Below are 20917 nucleotides of genomic sequence, written 5' to 3' on the forward strand. Positions count from 1 at the left end.
CAATATAATTATATAGCGATAACATATATAATTTTTTTTCAGGGTTTTTGGTGACCGATAAAACACTAGACAAGTTACAGTACGGAATTAATATGGGAATATTGCCATATTCTAATGAATACAATTAAAAGGTATAGAAGTATATATTACAATTATCCTCGTGTCCGCAGTAATGAATTTGGAACAGCAACAAAATTCTTGATTTTACAGAGATATAAACGAAAAATAATAAAAACAAATATATATGAAAGCGGGCGTAAGAATGTTATTGTCATCTGGTATACAACAAATGTAATTGCAATAGAAAATACTTGTTTATTGAATTTCTGTCAGTTTAACTGCTAAACTGCAAGTTATTTCTAAATAAACTTTAAATAATTTGATTGCTGTTCAAATGCAGTATTCGAATGTATATAAAATTAATTTATTTAGTGTTTTAATACGATATAATATTAGTTGCCATAATTTTGTGAAACTATTTAAAATTACATTAATAAATCTTTGAAAGTTATCATTCAATGTCAGATTTTAAGAATATAATTGATTACTTCGAAAGTAATGAAGATATATATTTTGACGAAATTTTAAGAACTTCGAGTTGATAAAAAACTTCATTCCGTTAACATTAACTGAAAATTAGCAAAAATTCATTAATTATGAAAAACTGTTACATTGAATTAAGTATGATGATAAATAATGAATACAATAACATACAATTTTTCATATTTTATGAAAAAATAATAGTTCTCTAATAGTTGAAAACGTTGAGAGATACGAAAATGTCTGAAAGTAAAGCAAAACCGGCATCACCAATACCGCCGGCTACTACTATACAATGCTGTAATAGTTTAACAGATACACAATGTCCAGCACTTCAAGTGACGTCACGAATGTTACGATCGCCGAGTCATGAAAGTGTTACGACTGACCTCTCTCTATTTAGCGTCTCTTCAATAGCAAGCGAACTGCGAGGGGTTAACAGACTCGTTACTTTTAAATCTTATACCGATATACATCTTTCTGGTCGTGGCCCATCACCGAAACCTGACTCTCGTCAGGTTCAAAGCAACAGGTTTGTGTTATTTATTTATACGGACAGTCTATCGAAAGTATCGACTTGGTCGTTAACAAAAGTTTTATTGGTAGATGGCGATTCTATCGAGGTATTAGAAACATGTCAAGATTTTTGCTAATTTTTATCTTTACTAATCATCACATTAATTAAAATTGAGGTTTTCAGACATAAATCGTGTTCTTTTGGAATAAAATATTTACCTAGTTGATCAATTAAAAATCTTTGTACGAGATACGACATTGCTTATGAAATATATATTCTGCTAGCCAGCTTTATGCGCTACAAGCCCATTAGCCACAATTAACCACGGATTGTATGATCAACTTATAAATCATTTTTCGGGAGTTGTGTTGTATCATATCAGAAAATGTTCACATCTTGTTCAAATTTTTATTCCAATAAAACATCTGTTATTAAATCCTATGTTTTATTTTCAAGCATGTAGATTTAATTAATTAATTTGTAAATGCTATAATGAATGCAATGATCTGCAAATACTTTTTTTAACCACTGCGCGCTAATTATAACAAATGATACGTTTTCATTATTTCAAATAAACTTAGTTACGCAAACTTTGTATATACTAAAAGTGTTTTACATTACATTAGATTTAATAATTAGTATGTATATTAGTTTCAGTAATGTAGAGAGTTTCTTTATTGATATAACATAACTATAATAAGTTTAAGTTAAACTTTACAATCATTTGTTTATTTCAATTATTCATTCCATTTCATTTTTTCCATTGATGCATTGATCCGTATTATTGTCGCTTTCACGAATATTCCAGTAGCGGGGTTTTTGGATGGTTCTGTAATGGGTGTAACTTTTAGCCTAGGATAGGCACTTAGTGATTTTAGATGGTGGTGTATCATGCAATTTCTATCGTTAGGGTTTGGCGAAGGTTTTATTCTGATCTAGTGTCTTTCGTTGATACTTTTAAGAGTTTATACGATTGTTAAGTCACATAAAGTATTCGCTATGTTGTTATTACCTATATACCATGGTGCAGTATCGTAAGTATCATCTTCAGTAGTTTGGATTATACTGTTTTAATTTTCTTCAGATTGCTTTTGATGGTTGTATTCTATAGAATTGAAGGATATGTCCATAATAGCCCAACCATTATTATATACACAATGTGTCGATAAAGCTATTGCATAAAAAACTTGTTATTTTGTGATTCATTTTAACATCGCATCGCTTAGAAAAGTATTGGGATACAAACACACACACTCACAGGTTTAAAATACATGTATAGCGTGTCTCACGTAACTGGACAGATGTATCTTTCAAATGGTTAGAAATGGGTAAACATACTTCGAGTCAATATTAAATAGTATCTAATGATACATAATGCGGAAATAATTTATTACACTTTTATGCATTGATATGCTTAAAAAATGTAATTGCATTTTCTTTTAAACAGAATTCTATACCTTTGATTGACATAGTCGATGCAGTTTTATATTTTTAAAAAAACGTACTAAGGTACTTAATACCCTAGACCTATTAATTCAAAACTTACTGTAGTTAAGAGTTTGCTAAATTATTTCGATATATCTGCAAATGTGATATTTACGCAATAACAAATGTTCGAACGATCCTGGATTGGAGTTTATGCATCTTTACGCCCACTTTTCTTTACTTTAGCTGACGCTTCAGTTATGTCTTTCTCTACAATTTTTGGTAATTGTAGCAAAATACGTTGTTAGGTGGCTTGCACACTACTAGCAGGATGAGAATACATTTTGTCTTTAAATATTTTCATAAAAGGAAATCGAATGGTGTTAGATCCGATGATCGCGATGACCATAAGGAATTCGTGTAGCGATCTATGTTATCGCCACAGCGATCACTGGATCTAAGCCACTCGATTTCTCATCCAATTTCTTATAAAAATGTCCATTTGAGTTTATGAACTTTATCAAATACAATATATTTTGTCTGAAACAGTTTTTGGTATAAGGATAACGAGTTATTTTACATAAAAAGTTTTATTGACTTATTTTGCATATTCTGTTTTTGTTTCTAAATTTTGATTTTGATTTTCTTTTATTTAATCAATGCAGCAGATTTATAACTGTTGCTGTTTCTTCTTATACGAATTATTGGAGGAGTTTATTTTATTTTATGTAATATAATTTCTAAATATCTGTCTGTGCTATCCAACAAATAAGTTTTTTTAATTGGTTTCGGTGTCTTTTGTACCATTTATAAATATGATAGTTATATGGCAAAGTTTATTTTATACCTTTCGGCTTAAAAATGGGGGGTTATATTATAGTTGTATGTTAGATTTTATGTTAAATTGAAATTATTATTGACATCGTAAATTGTGGTATTGTCTGTGAACGTTAACGTGATAATGTTAACGTAATGTTAACATTAATCTCCTTAGTCCTTTAGGAGAATCTGAAGTAAAAAATATTTATTTATATGTATTTGAATTTTCATTGTCTATTTTAATATAAAAGAATCCGTTAGTTACGTAGCCACGCAACATGTTTATCTGATATTTTAGTAGTTCTCCTTTTGAGAGTAATAACCTTGGTCTGTATAAAGTGGATGTTTATACTGGTTTCTCTGGTAAGTAGTAGAACAATTCTTGCATATTTTCACACTAATACAAAGTCTTAGAATCTCATGATTGCATTGAACAATATTGTAATGTGCTTAATTGATTTTAATATCATGTCTTTTAGGATTTTTCAAATAATTAGACCTTGAAATCTTTTTAAGGTTAAGATTTCTTATTAACACTTTGATTTTTTTCTAACTTGTTCTGAATTTCTCTAGAGGTTTCAGTTTTTGCTTTGTATGTTTTACTTTATTGTTTGTATTGTAAGTATTCTTGGCTAGTTCTGTTTCGCGTTGTGCGTTCTCTATGGAACATTAGTCTCCTTCAGTTTTATAATGTTTTTTTACTATCTTCCACAGATTATAATTTGTACCTTTGGTGGTTTCTAGGCTTATTATGTATGTTTCGATTGTGTTATTGCTATAATCCTTGAGTAACTTTTTCACTTATCTGTCGTATATCGTTCTAAATGTCGGTATTCCCTCCATTTCTTATTCATTCTGCATTTCATTGGTGATATAGAAAGTACTGTCACTGTTTGAACTATCTTCTGCCTCCTCAATATTTTCTATTGCTTTAAATCTGCTGTTGGAATTTATCTGACTATCTAATCCCTTCCTGAATTCATTTCAGTTAATTTTTCCAATTATTCTTTAAGAAAGTCGCGTTCAAATAGTTCAAATAGTCAAATAGTCGTTTTGTGTGTAAATATAAGTGAGCGAATAACGGTAATAAGCGAACGCAAGTGCGAAATCGAACTATAATACTCGAATACCGGGATATAACTAAGTCAAAATGTTAAAAAAGAGGACGCCCATCTTCTTCACTAATATTTACTGTCGCAATATTACAGAGAGATGTTTGTTGTCAAAAATATGGACCACGAGATACTGTACAAAACCATATTATTGTCTACTATGAACAAAAAATTATCCTCTAGGTTCAACACATGCAATACATCAAGAGACATTTTAGAAAAATGTACATTATGCCCTCATTTCGCAAATTACAAAGGGTACACGAATACAGAAATCTACAAACCACGAGGTAAATTAGATAGAGACACAAAAATTATCAGAAGTAAGAAATAAGAGAAAAATTATGTTTAGACCAGAAAAGTTAACACAGAAGAAGTAGATAATAATAACTATATTAATAATAACTCAATTCTGAACCAATTTTTATACAAATTGAAAACACTGTTTAACCAGTTCATGAATCAAAGCAATATAATCATAAATGCGTTAACGACCGTTACCGAAAAATAATAACAATGGGTTGCGACTTAGAAATAATCATATGAAACGCAAACGATTTAAGACAGCAAAAGAAAATGGATATGCTTCGATTTCTAAAAACATATTTTACAAATAAAAACTACTCCAATATCTTCAACTACAAAATATATTCCATGCTACATTCAGACGGAACCACTCATTTTAAGGTACTGCTACGATTATTAATCCCATGAGCGTCATAGTTTATCACTGAAAGTGTTTTCCATACTAGCATGAATTTCCCGCTACTAGCGTATATGTACATCGTAACCAGTACACTATCTTGAGAATTGAATTTACCATTGAACAAAAGAAGATAAATTTGAACAATTAGGCCAGTAGGATGAGATATTTCAAAGTATAATACAGCAAAGTCTCATAAGTTAACATATCTGACATAAACAGTGACATACACAATAATTTTCATAATCTGATTATATCCGTCATTTCCGCTGTGAATCGACTTTGATACTGACGTATATATGCTACATAATCGCTTGAGGGATTAATGGAAAGATGTCACACCGTGAAATAAATAATCGAATCACGAACATCAAAATAAAGAACTCAAGAGCTTCACTGCTCATAGCTGCGGTATATTATCTCCCACGATACCGAACATGTTTAAATATGTTAAATGAGAGGTTTATAGCAGGAGAAAACTGCAATGCAAAATATCCGCAATGGAGTTCAAGACTCATCAACTACAAAGGTGATATACTCCATAAAACAATGTTATCAAGAGGATACAACTAGATAAAATCTACTTTGTTGGCCAACTAATTCAGTAGAAACTTTCTTGGACTTTTATATTACAAAGGGTGTCTCCTTAAATTATATTAACTTTTATTCCAGCTTTGATCTCTTATTAGATTCGTCTTAGAATGTTAATATATAACAATGTTATATTAACATTGAACTTTATCAATTGTAGGAAATAAAACACGCTTATTTTTGCACACCACAAAAACTAACTAGTGACTATCCTATCTGTAAGAGAGGAAAATAATTCGTAGGCTAAAGAAGATTAGAATGAAGCTAAAATTTTCACGATACACTTATCTAAAGTCTTTTAATCCGATGACGATTTGACATCTGGTAACGAGAGTAATGCCATTATAGATTACCCAAACACCTCATCGTAACTTAGTAAATATGCTCAACATTTCAGTTTCAAAGTAACAAAAGAGATGGAATTACTAAATGAAGGAAAAAGCATCTGAATATAATTTAATAACTGACAAAATTTTAACAGAATTACCAAAAAACAGTGCATAATCACAATAAGCAAATAAATAATCGAATAATTAGAAATCAATAATTTCCAATACGATGGAAATTTGCTGAAATCATCCTTATTCCAAACTTAGATAAATATCTCACTACTTTCTTATAAATCGATTTCTTGCTCAATTATTTATAGCCACCCTGTCAAAATTATCTGAGAAGTTATTTTTAAAATAAGTAAAACAGATAATAAAAGAAAATTGTTTGATACTGCGATATCGATTTGGATTCCGGGAACATTACTGGAAAGCAAGCAGGTCAAGCAATCGATAGAGTATCGCATATAAGCTAATTATACAAACTCAACCAAGAATTGCCACGCAATTATTATATTCTACAGAAGTTGTATTTAAACGAGAAATATTTTCACGTTAAACAAAATGGCAGTTTCTTCAAGATTAGTCCCATACTAGCCAGTGTTTCTCAAGAAAGCGTTCGAGTCTCCATGTTATATCAGATAAACCTGGCTTTCTTCTTATATGGTAAACGCGCACTATGCAAACAAAATCGTATAGCAAATGCTGTGTAAAAATTGATTTGTAAGAAAGTATAAAACCTGTACCAAACTAATTAACACATACTATACAAAAAATAATTTAAAATATAAAAATACATTCACTAAAAATATTTTATTTTATGAAAATATAAATTATATTTAAGAAAAGTAAGATTTGAAATATTCGTACGTGTGTTTTTTTAGAACTGTGTAAAAGTAAGTAAAAAACATCGAGTAAATGTAAATGAAATGTGTTAAAAAATTGTGTAATTATGAATAAAACGTGTTAAAAAGAACCATGTGACTGTGAATCGTGTAATATAATGCTGTATAAAAAGTGACACAGATGTATTTATAGACCTCTCTTGACCCTGTAGCGAAAATGTGTTTACAGTTACATATTCAAACGGCGCTATGATATTGCCATTCCACGAAAATCTCTCTGAACCATCAAAACTTCTACAGAATTCTTTGGACAAGATAGCTGTGTGAACAAAGAAATAGACAAGAAATTAAAATTCGTACAAAAAAATCAGCCCACCTTTTATTTTAAAATATGTTACGTGACCACAAATCAAATTGAACAATAAATATCTACATACAATATTTATAAAAGACACAATTAAATATCTTGGAATGTATCTAGAAAAAGAACTTATGGAGAGAAATAATATATAAATAGTGAAAAAATAATTATATTTAAAAGTAAGTCTGTATTAGGCCCTGGGATACAAATCTTCCCTCATATTACAAAAAAAATTCTGTTATATAAAGCTACTTTCTTATATGGATGCATTGTATACAACTCTGACCAAGGAAGCAACTTGCACACTATCCACAGATTTTAAGATGAAGCTTTAAGAGTAACAACCGCTCTGAGGTATGTCAGTGGAAGTATTTTTCACAAAGACCTTAAGATAAACTACGTCATAAAGCAAGTACATAAATTCGCGATAAAGAAAAGATCGCCCTCAAAAAGAATTTACTATTTACGATCGCGGCGTGTGTGTGAAATTTGTATTTATTTTTTTATTATTTATTATTGCTCAGTCCGTTCCTTTCGGCTTTGGACGAACTTTCAGTTTTACATCTCATATGTCTATTTCGCTTCTTATATGTCTACCTTCCCTCTTAACCACTCTATTCTATTGCACTCCCTTAATTATCCTATCTCTAGAAACTAAAGCTAGAAACTACAAATTAACAACTAATGACTAAAAACTATTGCAATTTTGGGCTTTAGCCTCCTTGCTGTGCTTCCTTCCTGTCGTTTGCCCTTCTCTTCTCTATTATTGCTTTCAGTTCTGCCAAACATTCTCTAGTTTCATTTAGCGTTTTTCCTATGTTCTTTGGTCCTGCCGTTATTTCACATTCTTCTATTATATGTCTCAGGTCTTCTTCTTTCTTTCTACATAGTCTGTATCTTTTTCCCCTCCTCTTCTTTCCAGTATTCCCTTGCTTTGGTCTCGTTTCCACATCTAAATCTTGCCAATATTCTTCTGCTCTTCCACTTCATCCTCCCTTCTAAGTATTTTAGTAATTTTTCTTTGGCGATATTTCTGTAGCGTGTATTATATTTGGATTCCCTTATCCTTTTCCTCCTCTCTTCTGCGTCTCTCTTTCTTCTTTCTTCTATAATTTGGTTTGCTGTCGTCCTTTCTTGCTCCTCTCTTGCTTCTATCTGCGTCCCTCCCTTTCTCACCTCTTCTAGTCCCCTCTTTCTCTTTCTTGCTCTTTTCCCTTCTTGGTCATTTCCCCAGATTCTCTCTTTTCTTTATATACTCCTTTACTAGTTCCTTTTTTGATTCTAGGGCTTTCTCTTCATACCTTGCTGCCCTTTTTAATGCTTTTTCTTTTATTTCTATTATCTTGCATTCTTCTATCAATTTGGTGTTGTCATATTTAAACCTAATATCCATTTCGTATATCTTCTTTGTATTCTATCCAGTCTTTCTTCCATGTTCCAGTCCCATACCTCTGCTCCAAACAGCACCACGCTCTCTACGAGTGCTCCAAACATCTTTATTCTCCTCTTGTAGTCCTGTTTGAATATTCTTTCTCCCACGTTCCATGTTTCCTTCATTGCTATTGTTGCTCTCTTTTTCCTGTCTTGTATGTGTCTCATCACTGCCGTTTTTCTATAGTATGTACCCTAGGTATCTTATCTCGTCCACTTCTTCTAATTCTTACTCTCCCCATTTCCATTTTCTTTGTCTCCTTTTGTTCCTTCTTTTTTTCAAAAACTACTATTTTGGTCTTTTCCGTGCTCACTTCTAATTCGGCTTCCTTTAAAAATTTTTTGAATCTCTTTAATATTTCTTTTAGCTCCTCTTCTCTATCCGCCACCAGCACAATATCGTCTGCATAGTTAGTGACCATACCTTTCTTACTCCTACCACTATGCCCCAAGCTTGTCCTTTCCTTAGTTCTTCTTCCAGTCCTGCCACGTAGATGTTGAATAACGTCGGGCTCAACGGGCGCCCTTGTCTGACTCCCCTCACTGTCCAAAATTCTCTTGTGTTGTGGTTCCTGACTCTCACTACATTCTTTGTTTCTGCGTATTTCTCTTTAATCCTTCGGGTTAGTTTTTCGCTAATCTCTATTTTCCTCATTTTCTCCTCCAGTTTCTCTCTGTTTAGCTTGTCGAACGCCGCTCTTAAGTCCGCAAAGCAGGCATATAATTTCCCTTTTTCTTTACTCAACTGTTTGTCTATAATATGGTTTATTACAAATACCGCGTCGGTCACTCCTCTTCCTTTTCTGAATCCAAATTGGCTCTCTTCCAGTTTGTTTTCAATCTCTGCCTTCAGTCGTTCGTCCAGTATCCCTGCATAGATCTTGTATGCTGTATCCATTAATGTTACTCCTCTGTAACTCTTCACTACTCTTGTCCCCCCTCTTATATATCAGACATATTACTCCTTTTTTCCAATCTTCTAGTTCCCCTCCCCGTTCCGTATTTTCCTTAACAACTCTCAACGCCTCCCCTACTTCCTTCGGTGCATACTTCTATACCTCATTTTCTAAACCGTCTTCCCTCATTGCTTTCTTTTTCTTCAAGTTTCTTAACTGGTAGATCACCTCTTCCTTCTCTATATTATCTTCTCTCTCCTCCATTATTTTCTCTTCCTCTCTATGCCCCCTCCCCCATTTTTCTGCCCTCTTTGTGCTCTGTTCCTTCTAAAATTTCCATAAAGTGATTTTTCCACTCTTCTTCGCTTATATCCTCATCTTCTCTTCTTCTTCTATATTTATTTATATATTTCCACGCTTCTTGTTCTGTTTTGATCTTCTTTATTTTCTCCATTTCTTCTTCTTCGTGTCTTTCCTTTCTTTGTTTGCGCCACTGTTTGAATGCCTTTTTCCCTCTATGAACGCTTCTCTGCTGCATTTTCCTTTCATAAACTTTGTCATCTTGTTTCTCATCTCTCTTTTCACTCCTTGTCGTGCCACGCTTTCTCTCCCATGCCCCATTTCCTTATCTTCACTTTCTTCTTTGGCATTGCTTCGTTTATCTTCTTTTTGATTTCAGTCCACATTTCCTCTACTGTTCTTCCCTTGCAGATCCAGTCTTTACATTCCTCCAGATATTTTTCTACACATTCGTTTGTCCATTCCCTTTTCTCCTTCTCTTCTTCTTTCTTTTCCTCATTTTTTCGTAATTCTGCCCCCCTCCCATTTCTATTTCTAACGGCATGTGGTCCGACTCTGTTCTTTTTCCTACTTTCATGTCAATTATTTCTTCTGTCGCCTCCTGATTGCGAATCATATAATCTATTACTGAGTTTCCTCTCTCCCCAATATATGTCCACTCCTCTCCTTCTTTATCTCTTCCATTGATTATCATCCAGCCTCTCTCTTCCAGGTACTTTAGCAGAGTTCTTTCTTCCATGTTTATTGTCTTGTCTTCTGATCGCCTGTTTTTTTCTTTCCCTAGATCCTCGTTTATCGGCCCTCCCTCTTTTCCCGTTCTTGCATTCCAGTCTCCGCCGATGATTATCACTTCCTCTTCTCTTTCGTCTACTCTTTCCGCTATTTCTTTCCATGTCCCTTTTGTGCCTTGATTATAAACCACCATTACTCTATACGTCTTATCATTGTATACTATTTTTCTTTCCACTATATGATCACTTATTTCTTTGTATTCTATTTCTCTCAGTTCCTTATTTATACCCGTTATTATTCCCCCCTTTACTCTTCCTTTTTTCCTTACTCTCATTGCTACTCTGCATTTCCAGTCGAATTCTTTGGGTAGTCTATATTTTAGTTTTTCCCAATTGTCTTCCTCTATCCATGTTTTCGTGAGTCCGATCACGTCGAATGTCTTCAAATATTTCCACACCTTAGGAAGTCCGAAATTTATATAAACATTGTTTATACGTGCCTTCGTTTATTAATTATTTTTGGCGGCAACATATTAGAGAAAATACTAATCCTGTCTACTTGAAAATTCCATGCAGTGCTTTTGTTATGGATTTTAATGAGTGAGCAGGTTTAATGTTTAATTTGCGATTTTTCTTACAAAATGTCGGATAGGATGGTTTACGTCTTGAAATGTCATAATCTTTTTCTTTGCGACTTGTACGAGGTAAGCTGCTGTTCAAGTATCGTTCGATTTGAGGATCCTTGTGCGTCTAAGAATCATCCCTTAAATCTTTTACACCTGTAGTCGAACACCGTGTTTATTGATGTCTCTAACATGAATTTGTTTTATTGTCAATGATTTTTTCATTAACTCACATTTCGTTTTTCCTTCTTTTGCTTGTTTCGTGTTCGATATTTATTTGTTGTAGAGCCGATCTTGCAGGCCATTTAGTTCCAACATTTTTCGTATTGGATCTTAATATGAATCTTAATTCATTCTTGTTTTCTGGGATTTTCCTTTTTGTACTTGATGGGGTATCTTTTGCTTTAATGTATCTATCGTATTCTGAACTCTCAATACGTGTTTCTATTTGTGTGATTCTCCTCTTTTTAGCATTACTATTTTATCTAATTGCTAGTTGGTCTTTCTCCATTAATTTTAACTTATGTTAAATAGCAGATATTCGCTATTTGTCACATACTCTATGATTCGAGGTGAGAAAATCTAAGATATTTACGCGCATTTTCATACATTTTTGATTTGATAATTTTTCGATTAGTTTTGGTATAAGTTATTACAAAGCATATGCGTGAGTATTTTTGTGTCATTTAACTTCTAATAGAACCAGTTGCAGTACTTATGAAACATTGAGATATTTTTACGAATAGAATTTTTTTGTAATTGAATCTGGGAGTCCCAAATTTCTGGTTATCATATTAGAAATTTTATAATAAACATGATAAATGAGATGTTTTTCAGAACAATTAGTAAGAGATGTTCCAAGTTTATTCCTTCGTTAGACATAATATTGTATATTTAACTACACTTTATTCGTTTCATTATTCTTTGTTAGCTTTCTATGTAAAATAACTTTACAAATTCTTTACATAAAATATGATTGATTATATTCAACACTTTTTGACGCTGTTATACTAATGTTATAATAGTAGTATAGCTGTAGTATCATATAATATATAATCCGTAGTATTAGTAATTTTAAGTATAGTACAGCGCAACTTATAAAAATTGCAAGAAATACTGATAATAAAATTACACTTGGTAGATTTTGCATTCTTCTTTTTAGGATATAAAATGTCGTGTATATGTTTGTGTTTGGAGTTTCACACTCTGTGGTAATGGCAGCACTCCGGTAGAGAGATTGTGGCGCCTTCCATTATTCTTTTTGTATAACTGATGATGGGAGGCCGTTGTCCGTCATTCGTAATTCGCGATCGTATCAGTATCCGATTGGTAAGCTTGTGATCATGTATATTTAGGTATTATGTGTATTACTCATAACGTGCATTTCTTCTTATAAACTGTCAATAATATAAAACAAATTTAATCATTTCGGGTCAAGTTTCGAATTTTCAATATGTTACATAATATGGCATATATTTTCATATGTAAAATAATAGAAAATGGTATGTAGACAATCTCAGCAGTTGTTGGAATGCACCACATATGTGTGATGCATAAAAGGAAAAAAGATAGATGATATTTCTATTTTTCTGCTAATTGATAATATGAAAGTATGCTTTTATTGAATAAAAAAGTAAGAAGCATCCTAAAATATTTTTCATAACAACATACGTTACATTTTTATGTGTGCTACATTACATTACAGTTTATAAAGTCAATCGTGTGTGTGCAAGCGCGTGTTTTGGATATTTTTCATAATACAGCATTGCATGGCAAGCAACATTCTAATATTATCATTCGACCAAACGCACATACTGGTATATGATAGATTGCATACAACCATTCCTGTATAGTGCAAAACAAGAAAAATAAGTCTCATCCAACATTTTTGTATATGTATAGTGTATAATATTGTTGGTATTTGATTAAAAAATTCCATGTAAAATTGTCTGACCTAGAAAAGCAAGTCAAATTTTCTTGCTTGCATCGTATTCTACTCATCACGAGAACTAAGTACGTGAAAGGAATCGTAAGTTGCAATTTAACCGTTGTCTTGGAAAATGATATTAAAATTGCATTGACATTTTTTACAATATGTCCATAGAGATATAGAGAATAGATATAGAAAATAAATATCGGAATATTAATGAGGATTCAGGAAATTATTTCATTGCACGTAAAATAGACGATCCCAAATGGAATAAAGCATTTAACTCCCTGCTTTAAAAATATTACAAAATTACTTTTACTGATATGTATGGTAGTTATAGAAAAAAAGCATAATTTATTAAAATGCCTCCTGGACCAATTCCTTTTTAGGCATGATCAATTTAATAGTTTCTTATATGGAATAACGAATAGCATATCTCGACCAACTCGAAAATATATAATACTATTTAAAGAAAATGTAGTTGTAGCTTTCATGTGTCTTCTACGTGTCCACCCAAGCAAAGACTAATAACACCGAATTCTCTTTTACGCTATTTATTAGCGCTTTCGCTAGCTCATTGCTCTCATGAAGTATTGTAATAATAACTTTGTAATATTTTAAAATCATGCAGTTAGGTATATCACTCTATTTAGGATCGGTCATTCACGAACTAAGATATAATTTCCTGTTTCCCCATTAATATCCCCATTAATACTTTCTATTTGATTGTGAAATATAAATATGTCGTAAATAATTGTTTCGACCGTTCGCGGAGAGACGCGATCGCGAGATAGCACGTCAACGAGAGTTGTAAGTTCCCGTTACGATTAAATAATCGACGCCACGAACTGATCGATTCCCTTATTTCGATTATGATAATAAGGGTAGTTAAATGAAATTCCACAGAATTAACACAACTAAATTAACGTTTATTTTAACAACTTATTAACTAGGAAGACATAAATGGAACAAAAAAAAATGTAACTGCGTTTTTTGGTTGATAAGTAATGCGCGATATATGAGATGTGTTGACGATTCGACTTCTCGGAAAGTTCTGCGCGCCTTTCGATTTTTTCCGTTTTTTCTGGAAGGCGACCCCCACTACGTTCGGATCACGCCACATTCTTTTACGCGAGGTAAAATAACGGCCACGAGTCGACGTTTCTGGAGATCGCCCTGCTTAATGAACCATGCGCTTGCCACTACAATGTTTGTTTGCCGGGCAGCCGCGACGATCCGTCTGCGACATTATAGTGCCGCGATCGACAGTTAAGAATATGACCTATGGTAGGCCGCATGGCGTAACAATAATGTCAATGCAAATGTAATGAAATGTTAAAACCATTTTCTAAGGGAATAGTTGAATTGCGACCTGTGCTTCCTATTGCAAGGTTGGTATTTGCGATGAGTAGAATACAATGCAAGCAAGAAAATTTGACCCTCATTTTCGAAGTCAAAAGCAACTTTGCACGGACTTTTTTCTTTGTCTTATTATGTAGTCTCAAAAACGACGTTCGTATACTTATAAATGACAAGTATTAAGACTATTTACGGATACGGAAGAACTTACACTGTCAATACGACTAATAATGATAAAAGATAATAAAATTCGGTTAGTTTATAGAAATTTTGTTGAGACGGTTTTAATCTCTTTGTTTGCACGCGTAAAAAATAAAAAGAATGAGCCCGCGTTTTCAAAAACGATCTTGAAGAGAATAAAAAATGTTTAAAAGAGGGAAATATGAAGAGAAACTTTAAGAACATAGTAATGTTTATAAAAACAAAAATATATTTTTTATGTAAATTAAACAATTTACATCAACATCCTAATGAATATTAAGGTATTTGATTTTTATTGAAATGTCGATTTCAAAGAGGACTAAACTTCAAGTTCGAATTATTTGTTATTTATTATATATCCGATATATTCGGAGTAGATAAATCTCTGACCAGCTCAGAAACTTCATTTAGCGTTTGTACAATTTTGACGTCGTTTTTAGGGTGTTACATTAAATAACATTCTGTAAGATTAACGAAATACCACCTTTCTCATTAGTCACGCCCAAAACATATATTAACGACCAACGTAAAAAACCATCGTGTGATCGCGGAAACTCGGTAAGGTTCATGAATCCTCAAGCTTCAAGTTCAGAATTCAACTATAAAGTGTACAGTATGAGTCAATAAGAACTATTATTTGAAATAGCTCATAACTCAAGGTTTGAATGGATGTTGCATTTGAAGGGATTCATTGAATGGATGGACTTTATTTTCTTTATATCTTATGTTTCCTGAGATATTAAGATGACCTTGATTTTTTCGAAGTGAATGTAAATGAAAAACGAATCTAACGATTAATAATAAAGCGATCTTGAGTTAATCTTGAATCTTAAAAACAGACAAAATTGAATGTGATCGTATCACTTACTTGTAATATTTTTATTCAGAGTTTTTGTCGTTTACTTGTTTATATTTCTCTGAACGCTGTCGGAATGAATTACGAATTACTCTAAGCGTGTCTGACATAATTTCCTAGCATCATAGTATGATTACAGATGTAGTAGTGTAACCGAATATGTACGGGGTGTATAAGAGATAGGCGTAAAAACCACCACAGCGAATACGTTGGATCACTCTAAAAAAAAGTCCGTGCAAAATAGATCTTATCCTTGAGAGTTACAGTTAAATATTTTTGTATTATGTTATATTCTACTGATTATGGCAACGAAAAGTCTCAAAGGAATCATGATTTCTTGTCATGATCATGCGCAACGTAACCACTTTCTTAGAAAATGACGTTAAAATTCCACTAGTTTTTGGATATTGTTTACAATGTAGTGTTGCTGTGCATTTAGATGCAGAGTAAATAGAATCTATTATCGTACGTAGATAACCCAGATACATTTTTAGATTGGAACTCGCGTTTCTACGTATTCCAGCAAAAATTCTCCCAGAGACTACGCGTTGATTTTAAAGAATATTCAGTTCGATATTTTAATAATTCAACTCAGTTTTAAGCTTTATATAACCACGATATGAAAATATATTATGCATAAAATCAAATGTGGGATAATGAATTCAATGTTTCAGGATTATTTCACAAACATATTTCACAGAAAATTATACTTTATTTAAAACATAATTTATTATAGATTATGACAAGGGAAGACAATAGTAGAAAATTTGAAATTACATGCTGTTTATCTTTGAAAAAATCGATTCCTTTTGCATCCTTTTTTTTCAAAAAATGTGTGCAAAATCCTATGACTGGATTCCGAAAGTTAACTAGAATATCCCAATAAATAAGTATACAGGATGTTTGAGGTGGTAGAAAAATTTAGAATTGATTCTTCTAGCTAAAATCAGATGAAAATCAAGAACAAAAAGATTGCGTTTCTAGTTTTATTTTTTAGTTATTGACAATTAAAAATCAGCCGAAATATCCCTGTACGTGGGCAAATTTCTTTACACGAATGAAAGTACATCAGCCTGAGTGGCGGGGTGTACAGTGATCCTCCAATAGAACAATACACGGGCAGCAGCTTATTTTGTACAAGCGGTAACGTTGAAGATTATGACATTCGAAAACATAAATCATCCTGCACGGCGTTTTGTAAGAAAAATGGTAGATTAAACACTAAGCCTGCCTACTCATTGAAATTAATAACAGCATAACGAAAATCGCCTCATGAAATTTTCGAATAAAGAGGATAAATATTGCCTCTAATCTTTTGCCTGTGATTGTGTAATTGGATTGATGATGTTTATTGAATCGTGTAAATGGTACCTGCATGTAATTTTATTTATTAATTATTTATGGAGGCAAATGATTAGAGGAAATATTAATCCTCTCTACTCGAAGATTCCATGAGGCAGTGCATCTCGCTACTTAGGCCGACCTACTTTCGTTCATGTAAGTAGGTATACTCACGCACAGGAATATTTCAGCTGATTTTTAATTGTCAATAACTAAAAAACAAAGACCAAAATGTAATTTTTTATTTTTGATTCTCATCCTATTTTAGGATCAAAAGTCGCCCTTTAAATTTTTTTCACCTGTAGCCGAACATTTTATATACTTGTAAAATATTTGCTTCTAGAATATTTACTAACAATTGATTATTGTTAAAAAGACTATTAATTTTTATTAAATAGAAACGTTTGTAGAATAAAAATGCTATTGTTTTTAGGAAATGGACATGCTTTTTATCATTTTTATTGAGTGAAGATGTATCTTTAAAATAAAAGCATTTAATAAATACTAATTCGGCCGTCACAGTCGGACCTTATTACGTTTGCGATTAGACTGCTTCTCAATCTGTCGATCGTCAAACGTGATTGACAAAGATGGGAAACGGGCAATAAACGTCACCCATGTGAGTCGACATCAAAGTTGCTTCAGACTTATCTGTGTACGGCAACACGGCCAAGGAAATAACATCTTTAATTAATGGGGAAGCGGAGGATCTGGGTTCGAATCGTTCTAGCAACTGGATCGGTTGAATATTTTTCACCCTACGAATTGCAGGAGTTGTAGAATCGGGATTCGAATGCGGATATTTCGCTTGCCGGGCAAGTGCTTTCTCAATTAAGGAGGTGTCCTAAATTAGAATGTTCTAAAACAGCGTCTTTTTGCGATTTTTTTTAGAAGAGAAAGAGAGAAATGAAATTATTGAATTTTGAGGTATGGTTTTACATATATTTAACGAATCCAAAAAAATTTCTTTCCAGTAAAAAAAAAATTATAACGGATTTCTAAGCCTATTTCATCGGCGTGAAAGATCCACCTCGTAATTCTTGACTGAAACGAAAAACCAAAAAAGGATTAAATTCCTATATATTTTTCTTCTCGATGAACTAAAAAAAAGGCAGAAAATAGTGTGAAATTAAAAATTTTGGCGGGTTTAAAGAAAAAATATGTTTTATAAAAAGAAAAAATAAACTTTAAGGTGCTATAACAATTATTTAAATAAACTTTTTGACGAACATTTTAGTTCATCGAGAAGAAAAGTATATAATAATTTAATCCTCTTTTGGTTTTTTGTTGTCTCTATTAATAGTTTTTTGTAGTCTATGGTTTTCTTCGGTGGAATCTTGCGTTTCAGTTGCATCCAGTCCAGATAATGATTGTCTGAAACGAACAACTTAGTAATCGTTCTTTCCAAATTATTTATAAATTATTAGTACATTTATAATCGCTATATTTAAACTAAATTCAAATCTCACTTTGTGGTATTATGTTATTGTTTTTGTCAGTGGTGAAAGGTAGCTTATCGTTTGATCAGATATATCAATTCCCTATTTAGTAGCATTATATGTGAGAACCATTTCTGGCCTTTTATTTGCTCATTATTTCGGTGCTTCTTTTCTGTCTCAACTAATGACAAATCGTGTTTAATCGAAAGCCTTTTAATAGGGCATTTATCTATTCTCTTTACTATTATTGCCAACATTTAGATAGTTCTTCAGTTTTGCATGTACTATTTCTTTTGGATTATCTTTTTGATTTTTTCATTATATTCTTACAAGATGTGTTTGTGTTTCAAATAATATCTCTGCCAATGAAAAACTGAAGTATAGAAATTATCTGTGGTAATAGTGCGTTTATTATATAAATATTTATCAGTCAGATGTAATACTATTTTTTTGTGTGTGTTGTGTGCCATTTCTTCGGTTGATATTCCTTGCAGGCAACCATTCCTTCCAGTGTACACATAATTAGTATATGTATAACCTTTCAGATCACACAATTTATAAATTTTTGTTAAGGTAAAGAAAGGATTCGGAAATACAAATAGTTTACTTTATTTTACACACAACAGCTATACATATATATTACACTCTGAAGACCTCGATAACCTTGTTGCACGCACGCTTGTTCTCAACCGACTCTTCCAGATTCTTCTAACATCTGGCAACAGTCTTTTGTTTCTACTAAGACCTGGACGCCCTCTAACGCTTACACACACATTCACATGTACAATGTAAATGTATCATCTACCCAACAATTTTTACATCATATTTTTTTATTTTTAATACGATTATATAGTCGGAACATTAGGGGATCATGCCAGGGAAGCGTACTCTCATCAATTACTATCGTTTCTCTAGAAACCTCTGCTGCTACAAAATTATTTTCTAGCATTTGAAGCGAGTCTCGAATTTTAGCTAATCGATCTGCTCCAGCGGGTTTCAATAGTAATTGGAATCTATTATGTAATATAATTCGGAAATAAAATTGTTCTTATAAAATTTCTTTTTGCTCCAATATAAACTAATGAGAGGATGAGTTGGATCAGTTTTTTGTCAACTTTCGTACGAGATGATCTACTTACTCTTGTATTTAGAATCACATATTCAGCATTAAAATTTGTGTGGTTTACAATTGAATCATAAATATAATGATATTTATGGTTACTAACGATTAACCATCTAACTAAATATATCTATTGGTTGTTTGAACTATGACTGCCGCATATTACTTGTTGCAGATATGTCGAAAACATCAATAAATGGAAATATTTTATGATGTGCTCCACTTACGGTGTACTAGGAAATAGTAACTGGCACTAGAATGTTATTTTCATTTTTATCATCCAAGATTTCATTACAGTTATCTAGAAGCTCATGATCAGAATTTATACTTTCATTTGCATCGAACATGTTTGATTTATTAGAACTATTACCGCATAAAATATTTTCATCCATAGACTTACAAACGCGAAAGGCTAATTCATTAGATGTTAAATTCAAAAGCATTTCTTACTTATTGTTATTATTATTGTTATTGTTATTATTATTGTTATTGTGTGTGTGTGTGTTATTATTATTATTATTGTTATTGTTATTATTGTTATTGTTATTATTATTATTGTTATTATTATTGTTATTATTATTATTGTTGTTGTTGTTGTTGTTGTTGTTGTTGTTGTTATTGCTTAGTCCGTGCCTTTCGGCTTTGGACGAACTTTCGGTTTTACATCTCTTATGTCTATTTCTCTTCTTATATGTCTACCTCCCCTCTTTTCCACTCTATTCTATTGCACTACCTTGCTTATTCTACCTCTAAAAACTAAAAATTGGGAACTATAAATTAGCAACTAGTGACTAAAAATCTATTGCAACTTTGGGCTTTAGCCTCCTTGCTGTGTCTCCTTCTTGTCGTTTGCCCTTCTCTTCTCTATTATTGCTTTCAGTTCTGTTAAACATTCTCTAGTCTCATTTAGCGTTTTTCCTATGCCCTTTGGTCCTGCCGTTATTTCACATTCTTCTATTACATGTCCTAGGGCTTTTTCTTTCCTTCTGCATAGTCTGCATCTTTTTCCCCCTCTTCTTTCCAGTATTCCCTTGCTTTGGTCCCGTTTCCGCATCTGAATCTTGTCAGTATTCTTCTGTCCTTCCACTTCATCCTACCTTCTAAGTACTTTGGTAATTTTTCTTTGGTCATGTTTCTGTAGTGTATATTATACTTGTATTGGAAAGCATTATATTAATATTACTCTATACTATGCTATACGAAACATCCAACAGGTGAAATACACAGTGGTACGACAATGGTCATAAAAAATATTAAGCATCACTTGCATAACGCAACTAGCTTCACTAGGCTGGTATTTAGTAATAGCAAACAAAAATTCGTTTAGAGCTTTTTAGACCTATCCCTTTAAATTGTTGGAGAAAATGGTATGTGTAAAATTTCAGTAATTGGACAACGGGAACTTGTGTAGTCTATGATAAAAAAAAAACATTATTTGAGAAGTATTA

General features: G+C 32.2%; 1 protein-coding gene across 2 annotated transcripts in view; it reads left to right on the forward strand.

Annotated features, from left to right (window-relative positions):
• LOC117212435 overlaps positions 1 to 20917 on the forward strand; it is an 84894-nt gene that overhangs the window by 24991 nt on the left and 38986 nt on the right. Inside the window, exons 2-3 of one of the 2 annotated variants that reach the window (XM_033457274.1) lie at positions 43 to 131; positions 848 to 1072. In XM_033457274.1, the coding sequence (XP_033313165.1) occupies positions 115 to 131; positions 848 to 1072 (242 nt within the window). In that variant the 5' untranslated portion in view covers positions 43 to 114. Of the gene's footprint in view, positions 1 to 42; positions 132 to 435; positions 1073 to 20917 lie in introns of those variants that run through there. The other variant, XM_033457273.1, reaches the window with a different exon arrangement.

Source organism: Bombus bifarius, unplaced genomic scaffold, assembly GCF_011952205.1.
Source record: "Bombus bifarius isolate JDL3187 unplaced genomic scaffold, Bbif_JDL3187 scf7180000008297, whole genome shotgun sequence".
In the NCBI taxonomy this organism is placed as follows: domain Eukaryota; kingdom Metazoa; phylum Arthropoda; class Insecta; order Hymenoptera; family Apidae; genus Bombus; species Bombus bifarius.